At 39.4% G+C, this 19033-nt stretch overlaps 1 protein-coding gene across 6 annotated transcripts in view; it reads left to right on the plus strand.

Annotated features, from left to right (window-relative positions):
* OSBPL9 (oxysterol binding protein like 9) overlaps positions 1-18946 on the plus strand; it is a 57726-nt gene extending 38780 nt beyond the window's left edge. For 2 of the 6 annotated variants that reach the window (XM_082287226.1, XM_082287230.1), the window contains 18 exons: positions 1749-1778; positions 2606-2656; positions 6804-6842; positions 9768-9861; positions 10329-10430; positions 10876-11035; positions 11724-11836; positions 12096-12214; positions 13541-13626; positions 13865-14039; positions 15077-15161; positions 15445-15555; positions 15936-15999; positions 16114-16254; positions 17138-17216; positions 17585-17635; positions 18005-18184; positions 18280-18946. In XM_082287226.1, coding sequence (XP_082143352.1) covers positions 1749-1778; positions 2606-2656; positions 6804-6842; positions 9768-9861; positions 10329-10430; positions 10876-11035; positions 11724-11836; positions 12096-12214; positions 13541-13626; positions 13865-14039; positions 15077-15161; positions 15445-15555; positions 15936-15999; positions 16114-16254; positions 17138-17216; positions 17585-17635; positions 18005-18184; positions 18280-18354 — 1755 coding nt within the window. In that variant the 3' untranslated portion in view covers positions 18355-18946. Of the gene's footprint in view, positions 1-1748; positions 1779-2605; positions 2657-6803; positions 6843-9767; positions 9862-10328; positions 10431-10875; positions 11036-11723; positions 11837-12095; positions 12215-13540; positions 13627-13864; positions 14040-15076; positions 15162-15444; positions 15556-15935; positions 16000-16113; positions 16255-17137; positions 17217-17584; positions 17677-18004; positions 18185-18279 lie in introns of all 6 variants that reach the window. The other 4 variants (XR_014226656.1, XM_082287227.1, XM_082287229.1 and 1 more) reach the window with 4 other exon arrangements.
* The last annotated feature ends 87 nt before the right edge of the window (positions 18947-19033 follow it).

Genomic DNA, 19033 nt, shown 5'->3' on the forward strand with positions numbered 1-19033 from the left:
TCAGTTCCATAGAGGAAAAAACTATGATTGTATAATTTGTGGAAAGGCCTTAGAAATCTGCTTGCCCTGAGGTTTTTTCCCTCTTGGATCTTCCATGTGATCTTTGACAAAATTACCCTTTTGTCTGTACCTGTGTGTAAGAATAACAATGTCTTAGTGTCCTGGTTGGAAAATTACAGATGGACGGGGAGAAACCAACATCACTGAATTGCATCACATGGCCTGAGATCACTTTCTTATTTTCAGCAAAGGTGATGTCACTGAAGGAACTGAGATCTCAGTTTATTTGGTTTGTAAATATAACATGTTGGGGGAAAAAATGGGTAAAGAATGATCAAAGCTGATGATGGCTGCTTCCAGTTGGCTGTAAAGCCTTGAGACTGCATGTTTTCCTTCATCTGCATCATCTTTCATCTAACGAGATTTGTGTGTTTGGGTACATTGCCTATTCTTATTTTGGTGCTAAAAGGCTCAAAACTTCTATGCTGTCGTATTTAAAATGCTTTCTTCAATATGTGCTGATAAAATTTAGACTGCAAGTATTGTAGAGACTTGAAAAACAAAGCCAAGGATTTTTTAGCTGTTGGCATGTTTCTCTGGTAGCAACAGGAGTAAATATAACATAACTTCATGATATAACACCCCTCATATGATACATCCTAAATAAACATGGTCCAGTCTTTCCAGTAGGAAAGGCTGAGTCTGGGTTCTGTTTGGCCAGCTCTTGCCAATTAATCCTGAAGAAAATGTACAGCATCCTCTGAGTAGTATCTAGAGCACAACTGAAAATTTTCCCCCAGGAATTGCCTGAGAGGCTGTCACTGCATTTCTTTTCTTTTTAATCCACAAATTGGGACTGTTCATTCCTGTAGATTTATAGCTGCATGTTCCTCTCTTACAGTGTAAGCTTTGGCTTGCAATGCCTGGTGAGGGAAAAGGATCCTTTACACACTTTGATTATTCAAGAATCAAGAAGATTGTGACTCAAGTCACATGAGACGCTCAAATTAATCAAAACAAAGAGGTCCTGTAATTGCATTCGTAGAGGTTCAGTGCTGAGTCCAGTTTAGTGATTTTGCCTTCTGCAAACAGAGCCAAGGACATCAACAGGAAGCATCTGCTCCTGAGCCAGGTCACGCTGATGTGGAACATGGCATGCAGATGCCTTTTGCATGCCTGAGGTGCAGTTCCACACAGGAAATCTTTATGAACCAGTGTTTCTAGATAAAATTAAGTAGGCAGATTTCCAGATGCACTTTTACTGGAGGCATAGAAAGAGCAAGAGCATGTGTGCACTGTTACTTTCTGTGATTTGTTTTAAACTGTGCTTAACTGCAAATATTTATTGTACTTGAATGATGGTCATTTCATGTAACAGTGTTGAAATGTGCCAGCATTCAGTGCAGTTTATAAGGATACAAAGTGAACTTAGGATCTCCATGCTGCATTTCATTTTTGTTGATGTTATGCAAAAATGAAGTACAGATTTTAATGGGTAGATGTGTATAATGTCACTGTTTAGAAATTCCTAACTTTGCCATCTTTAAGCTTTAATTATCAGTTTGACTTCAGTCTTGTCTTGAAAATTATGTCTACATATGGAAATAGTCTTTCACATGTTGGTTAAGGGCTTTTCTCCCTCTCCCAATTTCAAATTAAAATATTGTGTTTATACAGTATTTAGGTCAAACCAGATGCTGGAAATTTAGTCTTTAACCACACTATTTTGATTTTTTTTTTTTTTACAGAAAATTGAAGGTCTCAAAGAAACAACTAGTGTAAGTTTCTTCAATTTTTGTATCTATTATATAAAGATTCTGAAATTCACCTTATTTTCTTGGGAAAGTTTTCAAAGCCTTTTTACAGAAAAATGGGAATCCATATTAGGTCCAACATCATGATGGCAGAAGCAGCCTGGTTCTGGTGCTGTGTTCAGGTTTCTGTCTAGCACCTTGGAATCATGGAATAGTTGAGGCTGGAAGGGGCCTCTGAAGATCTGAGCCCCATGCTTGGAGCACCATCAGCTGGAACAGGTTGCCCAGGACCAAATCTAGTTTGGGTTTTCAGTAACTCCAAGGCTGGAGGCTCTACAGCTTCTCTGGACAACCTCTTCCAGTGTTTGATCATCCATAAAAGAATAAAAGGTGTTTTCTTCTGTTCCCAATGATTTTCCTGTATTTCTGTTTGTGGCCGTTGCTTGTTCTGTCACTGGGTACCACTGAGAAGAGTCTTGCTCTCTCTTCTCCTGCCTTCCCAGTCAGATATTGATGTCCCTTGATAAGGTCTCCCTGAGCCTTTTCCTCCTTAGATTCAAGCAGCCCAGCTCCCTCAGCCTCTCTTGCCATGACAATTTACCTGCCTGCAGCACTGGGAGTTTGGAGCTGACCTCCATTTCACCCTGACTGCCTGGCTTGTGTGTGGCTTTGGAAACTTCAGTTTGCTGCTGCTGTGCCTTCATCTCTGGGGAAAAAAAGGGGAAGGGAAAGTAGGGGTTCTACAGAAGTGAGTGTCTATTTAATTCACATCCAATATTCTATATAACTAATAAATACAAAATATTAAGGGATAGTAATACAATTTTTTTCTGATATTTTTGTTTTCCTAGAGCATGGTAGAATCAATAAAACACTGCATTGTGTTGCTACAGATTGCTAAGGTAAGTACACAGTAAAGTATTCTGAATTTTAATGATACAGCATTAATCTAATTTAAACCTAAAAGTGCCTTCTATATGAGCCAGGAACAAGAAGACATTATAAGTTGATTTATGCTATTACTTTAATGAAGTTTCTGAAATACTGAGTTCTGTAGCAGGCAGTCCTGTTAATGCTCATGGTAATAGTCATGTTGGTTCAAGTTTTCTTTCAGGTAAACTTTCTTTTGCAGAGTTTGCTATTAGGCTAAAGAAGAACTTTAGACAAATGTCAGGGTGACAGAACAGAAACTTAACAAAACTCTTCTTTCTGCTTCATTTAAGAGTGTGGCTAACAAGTAAAAAGGAGAGAAACATGATGTTAATAACTGAACTGGTTTGGCAAGGTCTGTCCCAGTCTGAAGTTCAGGATGATGCTGGAACTCCTTGAAGTTAGACTTGTATTGGGAATGCAGTGTGGGTAATGCAGTTAAGCTTTTCACCCACGTTTCATTAGATTTTAGAATCTGGGGAGTTTTGGATTTACTTTTTGTCAAGTTCTGCCCTTACAGGTTTAGCATTCTATATTTAGGATATAGATATGTTAATTATGAACTGCTGATTTATATCTTGTGACCAAAGTGGAGGGAGGTGGTATTTTGCAAAGAAATTAAGGTATTTTCAGAATTTCAGGCTGATCTAATCAGAATACATTCTGATTTATCCAGAAATAAACCTGGGCTCTTCAATTATTTTTTTTTCTGTGATCTAGATCAACTATTTTTTGTAGCTTTTGAATGCAATATTGCTGTTTGTCTTCATTTTAGATGCCAGATATGTTGTACAGAATTTTGAGTGCAGTGAAAATTGAAGTATTTAGAATCTTACGGGGTCAGAAGTAGTTCACTAAAAGGATCAGTGCATGTTTTGTGAAATTCAGGTTTCATATCTATTACTTAAGAATTCTGAAGAAAACGTTTATTAATTAGCAGGTTTGTACAAAACCAGAACTTCTTTACAAGTAGTAGGGTTGAAACATTGAAATAGTTTTCTGCCACATGAATTTGGAGCTAGAACAGTCTTTATTTAACATGCAGTGATGCTACTTCAATCCTTCACTATAGTGCCAACAAGAAAAGCCTTGTCAGTATTTAATTTGTTGTTATTTAGTCCTGGGTATATTTAGAGGTGTTTTAGTACAGTGAAGTCAGTAGATACTATATGTCATTTTTTAGGGACTTGATGGAGTCAATTGTAGATAGATTAGATGGCAATATACTGATTTTCTTAGCTATACGTGATTTGCTGTATTGAGGAGGCTTGTTAGAGAAACTGTGCAAGGAATTCCTAGCTCACTTTTTCTTAATTACTGTATAAATGTATTTAATAGTTCTTATTTTCACAGAACTTTAATTCCTATGAATTTTTAGTATTTTTAAAAAGCTCTGCTATGTAATTAGCATATGTGAAATTGCAGAATTATAATCTGCTTTTTCAGGCTGTTGATCGGAGCTGATAATAGGTGGCTGAGTCATCTTTCTTGTTTCTGTTGACTGTCAAATCCTGTTTCTGCTCTGTGTGAGTTTATTGGGAGTTAGGCAAACGTGACCACTTATCTTATGCTGATGTAAAGTGTATTTTTGAAATTCTTTAGGTGGTTGGCTTATAATGGACAAAACTGGTAGTGGCAGATGTAGTCATTTAGATCAGGTTCAGTACTTTACTGCACTAACTTTCATGTGAATGTGAAGGTAGGTGGAATATGAGTCCCTCAAAGGTGCTAACACTTGCTTTTTGTTGCACTAAATCAGACCTTGAAGTCCTTCTTTCAGTACCACTAAATATTAACCAATGTACATAGATGAGCTTACCCACTAAGGAGTGGGGTTTTATTGTTTGATTTTTTGCTAAACCATATCTAAAGCTCTTTTGGAGCTGTTGAAGACAAGGTGGGTTAAAGGGGTGCCTTATGCACAGCTAATTGGAAGATGTTGATCTACATTAGTGAAAAAAAATTTTCCACTACTTTAATGACCTATTTTTCTGCTTCTTCTCTTCACCTTCTTTCTCTCTCAGGCAACTGTAGTTGTTGACTACAAGGGAATTCTGTCATGATTCCCCCCCCCCACCTTTTCTATAAACTGTGTTGGTATCCTGATTTCCTACTGCTGTCAAAAATTTATGATATGGGGGGGTTGGAGTTTTTTTTCACAGTTCTGCAAATTGCTTATGTATGATGCAATCTCTGTGTAAAAATGTGTCATGCCTGACTGTAGCTTTGTGCTCTTCAGTAGAGAACCTTTTAAGATTCTGCAAGTTTTTTTCCCAAGGCTGTAGGGCAAGTGTGGCTGCTGACTGACACTGCTGAGAATAAATCATCTTAACACCACCCTGCACCCCGTTTTTACTTCTACAGTGCCTTTCTCATTAGGAGACAGACTTGCCAATCTGTGTACCTTGGTAGTGTTACCATTTCTCTATATACTTAGAACTTTCTGTTTCCAACACACAGCCATTTCTTATGTGAATTATTTTGGAACATTGAAGCAAACCTGTGTTTTTGGTTGTTTAAGTTTTGTTTTGTTTTCTTTTTTTAATTGTGTGTTAAGTTGTTCTGTTTCATGGATTCTTACCTGTCTTAGTATTTGGAGAGTTAAATTTTCATTACACTTGCTGGTAAATCAAGTGTGTAATTATGCCACTCGTACTGAGGTGACCCATGACATTTTCAAAATAATGTAGTAAATACCAGCTAAACAGGAATATGTTATAATACATACACTGCTTATCAAAAAGCAGTCAAAATAAACAAAGTAGGATGGGCACGTGGAGCATTTGGCCTGTGTTGTTCCCTTTGAGTGTGTGGCACTTGAAGATGTGCAGCTTTGCTGATGTGTGTGATAAAAAGTACATATAATGGTCCGCCAGTGATGTGTAAACCTCAGTCTTATATATGTGTTATGAAGTAGCTTTTATAATTTAGATACTTAGTTTTGCATCTTTCCCTTATCTTTTTCACTCCATTTCCAGCAGTCTTGCCTGCCCAGTTGTGTGGAATTTCTGCCTTCCTTACATTAAGGTGCAGCTAGTGCATTACTGAGGTGCCATAGCAAGCATCAGTACTCATGCAGCATCTTTGTGGTTTATTTCTTGGCTCTTAGAGATGATGGACACAACATGGGGGGTTTATGTGCTGGGAAAAAAATGATGAATTTTGTAAATTTGTAACACAGTAGAACTTGTTGCCCTTGGTGTTCTTTTTATCACGGAAAGCCAGGCTTCAAAAATGTCAACTGGCAGACATGAAATTTGGACAGCCTATTGCCAACTGTATAAGCCAAGGAAGGATGTATTAAGTATCAAAACATAAATATGTGCCAACTTTCTTAGTACTACTTACTGCCTTTTTTTTTTTTTTTTTTAATTCCTTTAAAATGTAACTGGAAATCCAGGGAAATACTCTGCAGACAAATCTTAAGGTTCACACCAGGCAAGGCTATGGATTGATGTACTGATTAACTTTGCAGCAGAAGGGAAGAGATTTGACTTAGTGTTCAGTAAAATTTATACTGTTGCTGTACATTAAAACTGTGCTGGCTGTAGATTGGCATTAACTGGTCTGCTGCTCATGTCATTTTCCCTGAGGACAGATGTTTTCCATACATTGCCTGCTCTCACATATGGTTCTAGGCAAAAAAACCTCAAAATCTGAGATAGTAAATAATTGAAAAGCATTTTAAAATCTAGTGGATGCCAAAAAGCAAAAAATTAAAACCTTTCAACTTACTTTAACTTCTGCCTTTCTTGTGTATTAATCACAGAAATTGAGAACTTCATCTTTCCGGGACTTATAGGAGCTGCAGAGCATATTTTGGGGAGCTCTTAGGTATTTGGGAATATACCTATATTGTAAACCATAATTGTACTCTGCAGTGCAGAAAGTATATTTTTAAAACTCATGTGGACAGGCCCTCAGAAAATTCTGAGCTTCAGAGGTGCAGTGAGTGTGTGGAATTGTCTTTCAAGTTTAGTTACTGTATCACGTGATGAGGAACATTTTATGGCTGAAAATGTAAACATTCCTGAGGGAAACTCACTGATCTTGCTTAGCACAGAACTGATAAGTCATGCAAGATTGTTATGTTGATATTTTTAACATTTTTTCCTTAAGGACCAAAATAATGAGGAGAAACACGCAGATGGACTTATAGTAAGTTTAAATCTAATCTTTATCTCCTTTTAATTCTGCAGACCATGTGAACAGAGACCTGAATTTCCACTCACTTTGCAACATGCTTCTTCCTTTCTCTAATTTACTGCTTCCAGTGTCTTGTTAAAATTCCTGTTGAGTCCTTAGCTCCTGAGGTTGGCTAACACCCTTGTCTTTAGAAAATAGCGTGGTCAGTTTTGTATGGAGTGTCCTGAACAGCAGTGTTGTGACTGAACACTTAGATAAAAATCTGCCATGTGAACAGATGAAAGGGAAATGACTGGGGTAGAAATAGTTTTGTGTTCCATTTGAAGTATCTTTGTGTAGGAAATAGATCTGCTCTCCGTGTGCTTCAAGTAGTTTGTCTTTTCTACAGTGCTGCTCCTTTGATGCAGAGTTGTGTTATGTCTGTCTAAGCGATGTTTCTTCTTTAATGGAACTTCTGCATTTTTAATGTAACTTCTGTTGTTTTCAGTTTTGGTCACATGTGATTTCTCTTTCTTTGTTCTTTTTTTGTCACTTGAGTACATTTCAGATACTTTTAATAGGAGATTGGTCTCAGTAAAAACTCTAAAAATCCTAATGTGTTTTCATTAGAGCTGACAGTAATTCCCTGGCCTTAGTTGTCTTCCCACTAGAAACAGCTTTAGCAGTAGGATTTTCTGGTGTAAACCTTGGAGTAAAGATGCACATGCATATTTTCAGTTTCATGCTTATCATAAATAAGGTGAATTATTATGTGCCCTGCAGATGTCACATAGTTCAGGTCTTAGTATGAGGGAGCAGGTTCTGTGATATCCCCTAGAAAAGAGAAGTTGTGCAGGTAGACACTTCCACAGGCACAGGTGACCTGCACATTTGGTCTGCAACTCAGAAATTTCACAGAGATACTGCAGCTTAATATAGTCTGAATTTGATTAGCCACTGATCTCATTGTCTGTGGGCTGGCTTAGACCGGGGAGGAAAAAGTATTTCTGTAAGAAAATATTAACCATGGATCAGTGATTGTAAAGTCTGAAACTGTGATGCTGTAGAGGTCAACATCAGCTTGGGCTAAAGGTCAGTTCACTTTAACCTTAGGCAAAAATATGATCAGTGTTTGCTGCCATGGTGGGATGAGTCTTGTTTCTGCATGATTGTTATTAAATTGTTATTAAACTCAGAGTAGGAGACTTTCAGGTCTGCCTTCATCTGTTTCTAGCCCATGAAGGCATCCCTCACAATATCCAACAAAAAACTCCAGTTCTTGTTGCACTATGGAGAATTGTTTAAGGATGAGGTTACAATCCTGCATACAAATTCAGAGTTACTTCTTTCTTTCCTTTATCACACCAGTTCTGTATCAGGTGGATTATTAGTTTCCCTAAAAAATGAAGAAGACATATATAGCAATAGCATCCTATATATCATATGACCATCTTGGGTTTTAAGTCTTAACTCTTAAGATGGGATCATAATTTTAAGCTGTGAACTCTGTGGGACAGGGACCTTCCTGTGTTGAATGCGTATTCGACAAGTAGGTGGAGTAATGGGTAAGGGACATTGGCTTTATGCTGGACTGCAGTGGAGTAAGAGTACATGTACTGGATTATTTTTATATTGGTTAGTAACACCAATGAAAATGTAGAAAGCTACTTTTATGCCTGATTTAATGGGCTTTTTTTTAGTGATAGGGAATAATAGTTCTGTTTTCAGTTAAATAAATTCTGTGCTATAAAAAAAAGAATAGAACTCTTCACTGATTTTTAGAGTCATACAGTGTCCTGAGTTGAAAGGGATCCAGAAGGATCATGTTGTTCCAATTCCTGCACAAGACAGCCCCAAAAATCACACTATGTGTCTAAGAGCATTGTCCAAACATCCAAATGTAGGATAAAGTTCAGAATTTCAGGTAACCAGAAAAGGAGGCAAGAAAGAAATCTGCTGTTTGTAGGAAAATGGGAGGAAGGTTAAAATGAGCCTGTTTCCGTGAGTCTGAATACAAATAGAAATTAATGGGCTTCAAGGGAGAGGAAAACAGTTGTAGACACTTCCTTTAAATACTGCCCTAAAAAAAGGGTAGGGATGAACATACTGACTGCATTTCTGAGCAAACTGAGCAAAGATTTTCTTAGTTCTGACTGATCAAGGGGTTTAAATTGCAAGATGTTTGGAAAAGGGTTTTATGTTTGTTTTACCTGAATAACAACCAAGACATTCTGGTGGATGTGTGTAAACATAAATAACAGACAGTGTTTAGATGATAGTTTGGATTAAAAGACAAGGCAGTTTAGATTCCCCAGGGTCTTGATGCATAAAAACCAAGGACATACACTGAAGTGACTTTTGTGAGCATTGAGTTGACCTGGTGCTTCATTTTTCAAGTGCCCACATTCAGAAGCAGGTTGAGATGTCCTCTGCTGAGCTGCACTGAACACTGTCAGCTTGCTTTGGGAAGAATTTTGTCAACAAAGCTGCTTCATGGCTCTAAGCATGCTGATGATTCTTGTTTTGATTTATGGGTTGATCTGCTGTGGTCTGGACAAATCAATTTTTGAAAAAAAAAAATTTGAAAATACAGATTACCTATCCTAATTTTGGCCAGATAATTTGCATCTAACTTTCTGCTCTTTGCATGCAATATTAATTAATGGACATTGGAAGGCATACTAGAAGCTAGAGCCTGAAATAAGAATTCCTTATAGGACGCTTCAAATCTGCAGCAAATTCAGCTTAGTGTGCAGTCTATGTAAAGAATTAAAATATTACCACTTTGAAAGTATTTCTCATGTCCTCAACTGTCAATTTGTGTTTTACTTCCTCTCTCAGGAATTCGCTCTCTTGCGTTTGGGCCTTTCTTGTGCTCACAATGTTCTTGCTATCTGTACTTTATTTTATTTTAATTGAGGAAAAAAAAAAAAAAGTGCTTTTCCTTCTCTTTCCTAGAGCACCATAAACCCTGTGGACGCCGTGTATCAGCCCAGTCCCTTAGAGCCATCGGGAATCAGCGTGATGCCTTCCCAAGCCGTCACACTTCCAGGTAGGCTGGGAAACAGCCACGAGCTGAGCAGTAACTGCAGTGCAGTAGAGAGGGGACAGGCTCTGTGTCACACAGGACATTCAGTGCATTCAGTGCTGCACACTCAGCTCAGAGGGGCTGAGGAAGGGCAGGAGCGGGAGGCACGGAGCATCCTCAACAATCTGCCCCTGGTTCTGGGGATAAGCTGATATCTTTTACTTGCTCTCTGTTACTGGCTTGCATTTCTAACACTCTCTTTAAAAATGAAACTATAATTTTCAGAAAAGGCAAATGCTTTCTAGCTAAACAACTGCATTTTTTTTTAAATGCCATCTTTGCTAAATAATAAGTGCTAGGTAAAAGTGATGGCTACACGTTTTTCTGTCTGAATGGTTTTTATAGAAAGTGGTTTAATTTTTGGAGGTGACGTTAAATAATGTGGTACCTTCTTTTGAATTTTGGGGTTAACATATCAAAATATCCCCTAGAACCTGCTCAGTTGTGCAAGTCAGAGCAGCGACCCTCCTCTTTGCCAGTGGGACCTGTAGTAGCATCGCTTGGAAATCAGACTCCTACACCAAATAGTACAGGTACAGTTCTGGGTAACTCTTACTGAAATACAAGAAACCCTGTAATTAGTTAAGATAACAGTATATTGGCATACATCTTGTGTTAAATCAGCACCAATTTCAGTGTTTGGTTAAAATCAGTTATGCTGCTCTTTCTCCCCACCATGTGTACACAATATGTACGAGTATTACCAGCTTCCCTTCATGTCTCCAGCATTGCAAATTTGCAGTAACTGGGGAAGAGATGTCCTTAAACTTTACTGGTGTTCTGTGCTCTTGATTTTCCTTGTGACCTTCCTTTTGTTATCTGTTAAACTCAGTGTGAACCTGCTTAATCATTGCTTTTAATTTTGTGAATTCCTCTTCTGAGTTCACATCAGTCTTTATTGATTTGAACAATTCTCACTGTAAGTAGATTTTGAAAGAATTTGTTTTTATTGAGTCTGTAATTTTTCATACTCCACAGGGAGTGGGCAATCAGCACCTAGCAGCAGTCTCACCTCTCCAAGCCATGTCAACCTGTCTCCAAATACAGTCCCAGATTTTTCTTACTCCAGCAGTGAGGATGAGTTCTATGATGCTGATGAATTCTACCAGAGCAGTTCTTCCCCAAAGCGATGTATGGAGTAAGTAGCTGACAGTGTGCAGTGTGTGCTGAATGCAGTTTGTATCTACAAGAGCATGGCTTGTCCACTTGCAGAAATTGGTTAAAAAAAGGTGGAGGAGGCAAAAAAGCCACTTTGTGTAACAGAGTGAGATTACCCCTGCCCTCAGCCACAGACAGCTGTCTGCAAGGGAGGCAGTTTCTTCCTCTGCTCCTTCCCATTCCATCAGGTATATGTTGACAAACTCTTAATATAAACCAAACTTTGGAAGCCCCCAGCTCAGAGCTATAATCTGAGACCATGGTGCATTTCATGTGCATTTGCTGCAGCCTTTGGTAAATGGCCAGTTCCCTCTCACATTTGCTAAAAGACATTTTTTGAAGTTGGTACCCTTTCCCCAAAATCTCTATCTACTCTTCTTTTTCTATTAATTGTAGCATTAATTTTAAGAGATGCTACACATTTCAAAGAGAGATTAGTCAGCTGTTCTCAGCCTTCAGGTGTTATCTGAGGCTGCAGGCTGTCCCATTCCTTCAGCTGCAATCCATTCTAAGCTTTCTGTGAATTAGCATGCACCACGTATATTAATGTCTGTCACTACACATATATTGATGTCTATCACTTAATTCCTTGTCTGTGAATATCAAATGACAATAATTTGGTCTGAATTACTTCATTTGAACTGTGAGAATTTGTTACTCTTCTTTAGTTCTTCAGGATCTGCTGCAGTCCTGACTCGGAGCAGCACAGGGAGCAGCCTGAAGCGTCCAGATACCACAGAATCCCTCAATTCTTCCATGTCTAATGGCACAAATGATGCTGGTAAGTGGCCTGTGTGAATTTTCAGTAAGGAGTTATTGATTGTTGATCTGTGTATAAGCTGGGTCAGTACATGCAGGGTTTTGTATATATATATGACAAGGTACATATGGGAAGTGGTTTATCTACTGTTTCTTTACTAATTGAACATTGCTGAACTGTAGGATTTAAAACCTGTATTTTTTGATAGTTACATACATGCTAATTAAATACAGTCTGTTCTTGAAGGCTTAGAGGAAAACAAAAGCCATTGGTCTTTCAGATCTCTTCGATCCTCCCGACGATCGAGAAGATGATGGGGAAGGAGAATCAGTAGAGGAGCATAAAAGTGTTATCATGCATCTCTTGTCACAAGTGAGATTAGGCATGGATCTAACCAAGGTAAACTTGCTGGTGTTCATGGGGATGGGAGGGGGAGTAGACCCAGAATTCTGTGTGAAAGAAAGGTTATGTAATAATTTAACTGCATGTTTGTTCGAAGAGCTGGTTAAGCTATAATCTCTTTAGCATGGTATTTTTGAATTGGGGTTCTTACTGGAAGGGGAAAAGTAGCTGCAGAATAAGTATATCCAGAAGCTAAAATCTGTTTGGGAAAGTAGTTTGCTATGGAAAGTAGCTGTTTGTTCTCTTTGCACCTAATTCTTGGAGTGCTTGTGAAGCTGGCGTAAGGGGAATGCTGAAGTGTTACTCCTGTCTTTAGCTTCCTAAAACAAAGATCTACAAGATCCCAGGGTGTGGTGACATTCAATAAAACATAAAATAAAAGGGGGAAGTAATCATATAGTGAAAAGCACTGCTGTTTTAAGGATCTTAATGAGTGGGTAAGTTGCCCCTATGTTTTGAAATGCTACACTTAGGTCTGGCAAGGAAAGGGTTGGATTCTTCCATGAATGAGATTCCTGCTGGTGTCTGTCTGAGGCTGAATGAACAGCATTCTGAAGGTGTTGGACTTTCCAGGCAACTTGGTTAAATTTAAGCAAGTAATTCCAGAATGAAAAAGAGCAGGAGAGATCAATCCTATCCTTAAGTTTCCTTAAGTGGATGAATTGAACTGTCCAGCCTGGAATGAACAGTAGATAATAAACAGATAACACTTCTCTGGGGAAACAGCCAGCAGCTCACAAGCAAACTGCTCAGGGTTTCTGGCAGTTCTGAATAGGAATTGATCCAAACTGTGTGTGCTCTGGTAATTCCTGGAATAGCTGAAAATTACTGATCTCAAGTTAGGCTGCCAGGAAGCATCATGAGCATGTACCTTGTCAGCAACAGTAATTGACAGTGGATCCCACTGAGCAGATCCACAAGAATGGACCTTTGGGAGGTAGGGAAGAGCTTAACCTTCATCTTGATAGAGACACATAACAGGATGGGACTGCAAGTGAGTGTTTGACTGGAACTGAAAATTGACAGTGTTCACAGAGATGAAACTAAATCATCAGTGATACTGTAATTCAGAGCAGCTTTTGGTGTGCTCTGAGTGGGACTAGAATCCATGTAGGATGAGACTGTTCCTCTTGAACCTTGGGGTTTGTAGAAAATGCCAGCTGACCTGCATATGTCAGAACTCATTGGTGAGCTCGAGCTCACAATCAGCTTAGAGCACACGATGCTGTGGGGGCTCTGTTTGCTATTTACAGTGAGTACAGTTGGCTTTTGTACAGGATATTCAAATACCTTTACCTAGATGAGTTGTTTTTCTTCACTCAGGTTGTTCTTCCAACGTTTATCCTGGAAAGAAGGTCGCTGTTGGAAATGTATGCTGACTTCTTTGCACATCCGGACTTGTTTGTCAGGTATTTGACTTTGGACCAAGAGCATTCACTGATTCTCATACTGGTAGTGGCCCTCATGGGCTGCCAGAATTTGGTAGTTTTGAAGAATATTGCCTGGATTTTGATTTAAACTTCAAAAACAGTCAAATCAGTCAAACTTCTAGTTGTAAAACAATTAAGCACCCATAAAACTTTCCCATATCCAAAGTACCTGCTTATATTTCACTTGGCCTGTCCTTTTTTTCCTCTCTCTCTGTAGCATTAGTGACCAGAAGGATCCCAAGGAGAGGATGGTTCAGGTGGTTAAATGGTACCTCTCAGCTTTCCATGCAGGAAGGAAAGGGTCAGTTGCTAAAAAGCCTTACAATCCCATTCTGGGGGAGATCTTCCGATGCCATTGGGTGTTGCCTGGCACTGAAGGTGAAGATGACATGGTGAGTTTCTTGTGGTGTGGTTTTTGGGGCACACAGTGCAGAGATGCAGCGCAAAGCTTTGTTAAGTCACTGACTGAAATGGGTTATGCTGTGCTTAAGTAGCAAATCAACAAATTGTAGTGATTTCTTGAACTTTCCCCCTTCCTTCCTTGTTTTCTTTGGACGAAATACAAAATAATCTTGCATAACAAAGTTTATTGTTTTTTAAAGAACTACTTGACATGCTGAAAATGTCCTTTTTTCCTGAACTGTTTTGTAGCACTGATTACTAACTCCTTTCTTTCCAAAGTTCTGATTATTTTGTTTTTTATTTCTTAAATCAGTGCAGCCTAGTGGGTTTTTTGTTGGTTTTTTTTTTCTTCTTTTTTGGCACCTCATTTAGGCTTCTTGCCTTGGGAAATTGCAAATGATGATGTGGGAAGTGCTGTTGTAGCTTCATGTAGCCTCAGTGTAATACCTCTAAGTAAATGTGATTATTTAGGTATAAACCATGTGATTTTCCCATTTCATTTGCTTGCCACCAATTTGTTTGCTCAAATCTTGTTTCTGAGGTGAATGGTTTCACTGCAATTTGCTGGCATAAAGGCAGTGTTGTATTTGGGCTTCCATTGCTTCTAACCATGAATTAATTACACTTTGTGTTCTTTGCCACAGGAAATGAATATTAGTTTATGGTTTTGTGGTACATGAAATCTGATCATTATTAATATGCTGATCAGACTCTTTCACAAGCAAAAAACAAAAACTATTTCTGCCACTTAAATATTATTTTGTAATTGGGTTTATACATGAGTCTTTCAGTTAAAGTGTTTTATTTGGGGACAATTAAACCAAAGGCATTTATACTTAAAAATAAGAGAGTAGAAACTCTATCCTTCAGAAAGCATCATAGTTCCAGGACTAAGGAGTTATTCCCCGTCAGCAACCAGGCAAATCCATTAAAATCACTGCAATACATTTTTAGAAGCCTTTAAAGATGGAAGCATCCAGTGTTTGCAGGCACTGTGAGTGATGGAATCCTCTCCCCTGTCACACAGGAGCCAGTCTCAGAAGGACCACTCCCCTGGGTCAGTAAAAGCAACGTCACCTTTGTGGCAGAGCAGGTCTCTCACCATCCTCCAAGTAAGTCCTGACAGTGCCTTTGCCAGCAGAGGTGGCAGCTGGAGAGGGGTGACAGTAAAATCAGCTCTTGGCTTAAACCTTGGATTTCCACTTTCTCTTCAGATTTAAAAGCTGAATATTTATGAAAGCTGAAAAATTAGAAACTGCTTTTGTGAGAAACTAATTGCAAACTCTGTTGCCACTTAAGTGTGAGGCACCTGGGGATATTTTGCAATGAATGAACTTGGAAACAATGGTATCAATGTCTTGTGCTGCTGTTTTTAATACCTACCTCTTTCTTCAGTTTCAGCATTTTATGCAGAGTGTTTTAGCAAGAGGATACAGTTCAATGCTCACATATGGACCAAGTCCAAATTCCTAGGAATGTCTATTGGGGTCCATAACATAGGGCAAGGTATGTGTGTGTAAATTGAACAGCAGAAGAGAGAAATTAAGTTCTGCAACTAGGATTTTTCATAGAATAATTTACATAAATTCATTGTATTAAATAGAAGGAATGGTTGAATTTTTGTTACTAGAGTTGATGTATCTGGGAATCAGAGATTCCTTCCACACACTCTGTGTGCTGAAAGCAGTTCTGGCCCAGTTTTTCCCAAAAGTACAGCCATCCCTGCCTCCTCCAGAAGCTGGGCATTCTCAGCATCCATGAAAAATAAAGCTCTTCACATTTCCTTTTCATGGCACCTTTTTTTAATGACATATTTCATGAGACCATTATTAAAAGTTTTGTAGAAGCTTTGCTTAATGTTTTTTAAATCTAATTTTCTTTTACAGGGTGTGTTACATGCCTAGATCATGATGAACACTATATTTTGACTTTTCCTAATGGCTATGGAAGGCAAGTAAATGCTCTAATTGGTATTTTCATTTTTAATACCTTGTAATGTTTCATGCTTAGTATTTATTGGTCAAGAGCTTATAAATGTATGCATTTATACATTTCTAATTGCAGGTCTATTCTCACTGTGCCATGGATAGAGCTTGGTGGGGAGTGCAGCATTAGTTGCTCAAAGACAGGTTACAATGCTTCCATTGTCTTCCACACAAAACCATTTTATGGAGGAAAGAAGCACAGAATTACAGCTGAAATTTTGTAAGCAGCTTTCTTCATCTCACTTCTTCCTTCCTTAAATGCCAACAGTTTTAACAAGACAATCAAGAGTGTAAAATACTGAAACAGCAACACCCAAAAGAGCTTAGCTCATGATTACCTGTCATGGGATGCCATTTAAAGCCAAATTTGTGAGAGGAAGCTGCACAGGCCTGTGTCCTACTTTATCCTGCTTGAACACATCCTCAGCTGAGTCCCAAAGGGAACTTTGCTCTCCTGAATTATTAAAAGTGTCTCCATCATTGCCTCTCCTAAAAATACAAAGGCCTTGGGATACTGTTCAGGGTGTGTCAGTTAAAGCTCTGCTGCAACCTTTACTTATTTTTATCTGGGCTTTGGTGGATTTTGGTTAAACCCTGTGCACATGCCCAGCACAGAGAATTCAGTTGAGATTCCCATCTCATTTGGAGATGTGCTGTGATGTCAGCAAGTGGATGCTGACAAAATGAGGTTTAACTTGGTTTTAAATTGTGGCTTGACATTGACAGATGCCATTTAAAAACTGGTGTCTTGTGTTTCCCAGTAGTCTGGGAAAGAAGTGGATTGTGAAACATTTTTAAGCTTAAACTCGCCACCCTAAATCTGTGTGGAAGGCCTATAACTACTTTCCTAAACTCTAAATGCAGATCCAGCCCTCAGGCAGGGTCTGTCTCACCCTGATCAGCTCTTCCTGTTAAGGTTTATGTAACTCATTCATGCCAAACTGCTCCCTTGTAAACAGAACCCTCCTCTCTTCTGTACTGGGCACGGACACTTTGAGGCCTGATACAAACCAGACTGTGCAGCAACTAGGATGAAGTTTTGATCCTTTAGGATTTTCAATTGCTGTAATACAGCTGAGAAATGACTGTTTGCTTCTCTTTAGTTCTCCAAATGACAAGAAACCCTTCTGCTCCATTGAAGGAGAATGGAATGGGGTCATGTATGCAAAGTACTCCACAGGGGTAACACAGCTTTCTTTCTTTTTTCTCTTTTCATCAGAAATAGAAGATTGTACTTAAAAAGGGGGTTTGGGGTGGTTTTGTGGGTTTGGTTTTTTCTTTTAAACAAACATTAATAGTTGGAACCTCCTATGAGGCTGCCCAAAAGAATGCTGGGCAGTCTCCAAATGAACTGGGGATAGAAGTCCTGAAGTTACTTTGTTTATTTATTCTTAAGGAAGCTTGATTTTTATACAAGAACACAGAATCTAAAGAATTACTATTTTTCATGTATTTCCTGCTAACCTGTGTACTAGAGTGTGAGGGTGTATAAATTGAAAGTCTAGCTAAAGAACTGAATAGGTTTATTTTTTTTCCATCTCCCACTCCAGGAGAATGCTGTCTTTATAGATACCAAGAAAATGCCTACAATTAAGAAGAAGGTAAGGAAATTGGAGGACCAAGACGACTTTGAGTCTCGCTGGTAAGAACTTCAGTTAAATGGGAGCATTAAGATTTTGTTTTAGTTTGCAGTACAGGGACCAAGGGTGCACTGATCCAGGCACTGCATGCTCTGCTCTCCCTGAGCTCAGGTACAGGCAGGCTGGGGATTTAAGAAGGAAGAGGAGACCTGGAGTTCTCAGTCACATCCTAATTGGGATCAAATGTTCAGGGAGGTCCGGAGAGCTCCACCACAGCCTCCTCCCTCCTGCCATGACAGCACAGTTGTGGTTCAAATATCCTGGGGGCTTTCCTGCCCTTTCTCTAACATGAGATCTACCTTTAGTCACTGCTATGTCTCTAACTTGCAGCACTCTGCTCCCATAAAAGTCTCCATTGCCCTTTCTCTTTCAAGCTTGTGGAAGGATGTAACCTACAACCTGAAGATCAGAGACATCGACGCAGCCACGGCTGCAAAGCACGCGCTTGAGGAGCGCCAGAGAGCCGAGGCCAGGGCCAGGAAGGAGAACGAGACCCCGTGGGAAACAAGGGTGAGCTTTATTCCAACAGGGCAAATTTCAGCCTGTAGCCTTTGTTCCTTTCTGGCTGAGTCAGAAAAAACTGACAGCTGCCTGTTCCTTTGCAGTTATTCCATGAGGATGGGGAGTGCTGGGTGTACGATGAGCCGCTGCTGAAGCGCCTCGCTGCCAGCAAGCACTGAGGGGTCCTGAGGCCAGCGAGCGCTGGAGCCTGAGCAGAGCTGCCAGCAGAGCCCAGCAGCCCCCAGCGCTCACCGAGGTCCACGGCCCAGCCCCACCCCTCCAGCTGCAGTGGTTCCTATCTCAGGGATACTGGACTTACTGAGACAGACAAGCAATTCACGAGAGGCTGAGCAGCTCCGGGCAGGGACTGGCTCTGGTGGCAGTGCCCAGGCCCTGCTCCTGCTGCCTCTGGAGCAGGGATAGGCTGGGCTCTGGAGCACAGACACTGGATAACCACTGTGAAGGCCACGGAGGTGGGAGCAGTTGCATAATATTCCTGGGTCCTACATATTTAAAAAGCAAGAAACAAAATGCAAGATGTCATTTAAATCTCGCTGATGTCTGCAGTGTGTAAATATGAGGATTCCTCTGATGGGACAATTTGTTAGAAAAAGCTACATAAATGTTATCTTCCACCTGTATGATAATCAAATCTTTTGGCATTTCAGTGTCTTGCCCAAAATAACTTCGTTATTTTGAGATTGAAATGTAACCATAGATAATTCTACCCAGTGCATCTTAAAGCTTCATAAAATAGATTTTTCAAACTTCTCTTATGGACTTTTTATTTATTTCATAATAAACCTTTGCAGCAAGACTGTTTTTCAGTGAGTCATGATAAATCGATTTATGTGAAAT

The sequence above is a fragment of the Coloeus monedula genome, assembly GCF_965178545.1.
Source record: "Coloeus monedula genome assembly, chromosome: 9".
NCBI classification, from domain to species: domain Eukaryota; kingdom Metazoa; phylum Chordata; class Aves; order Passeriformes; family Corvidae; genus Coloeus; species Coloeus monedula.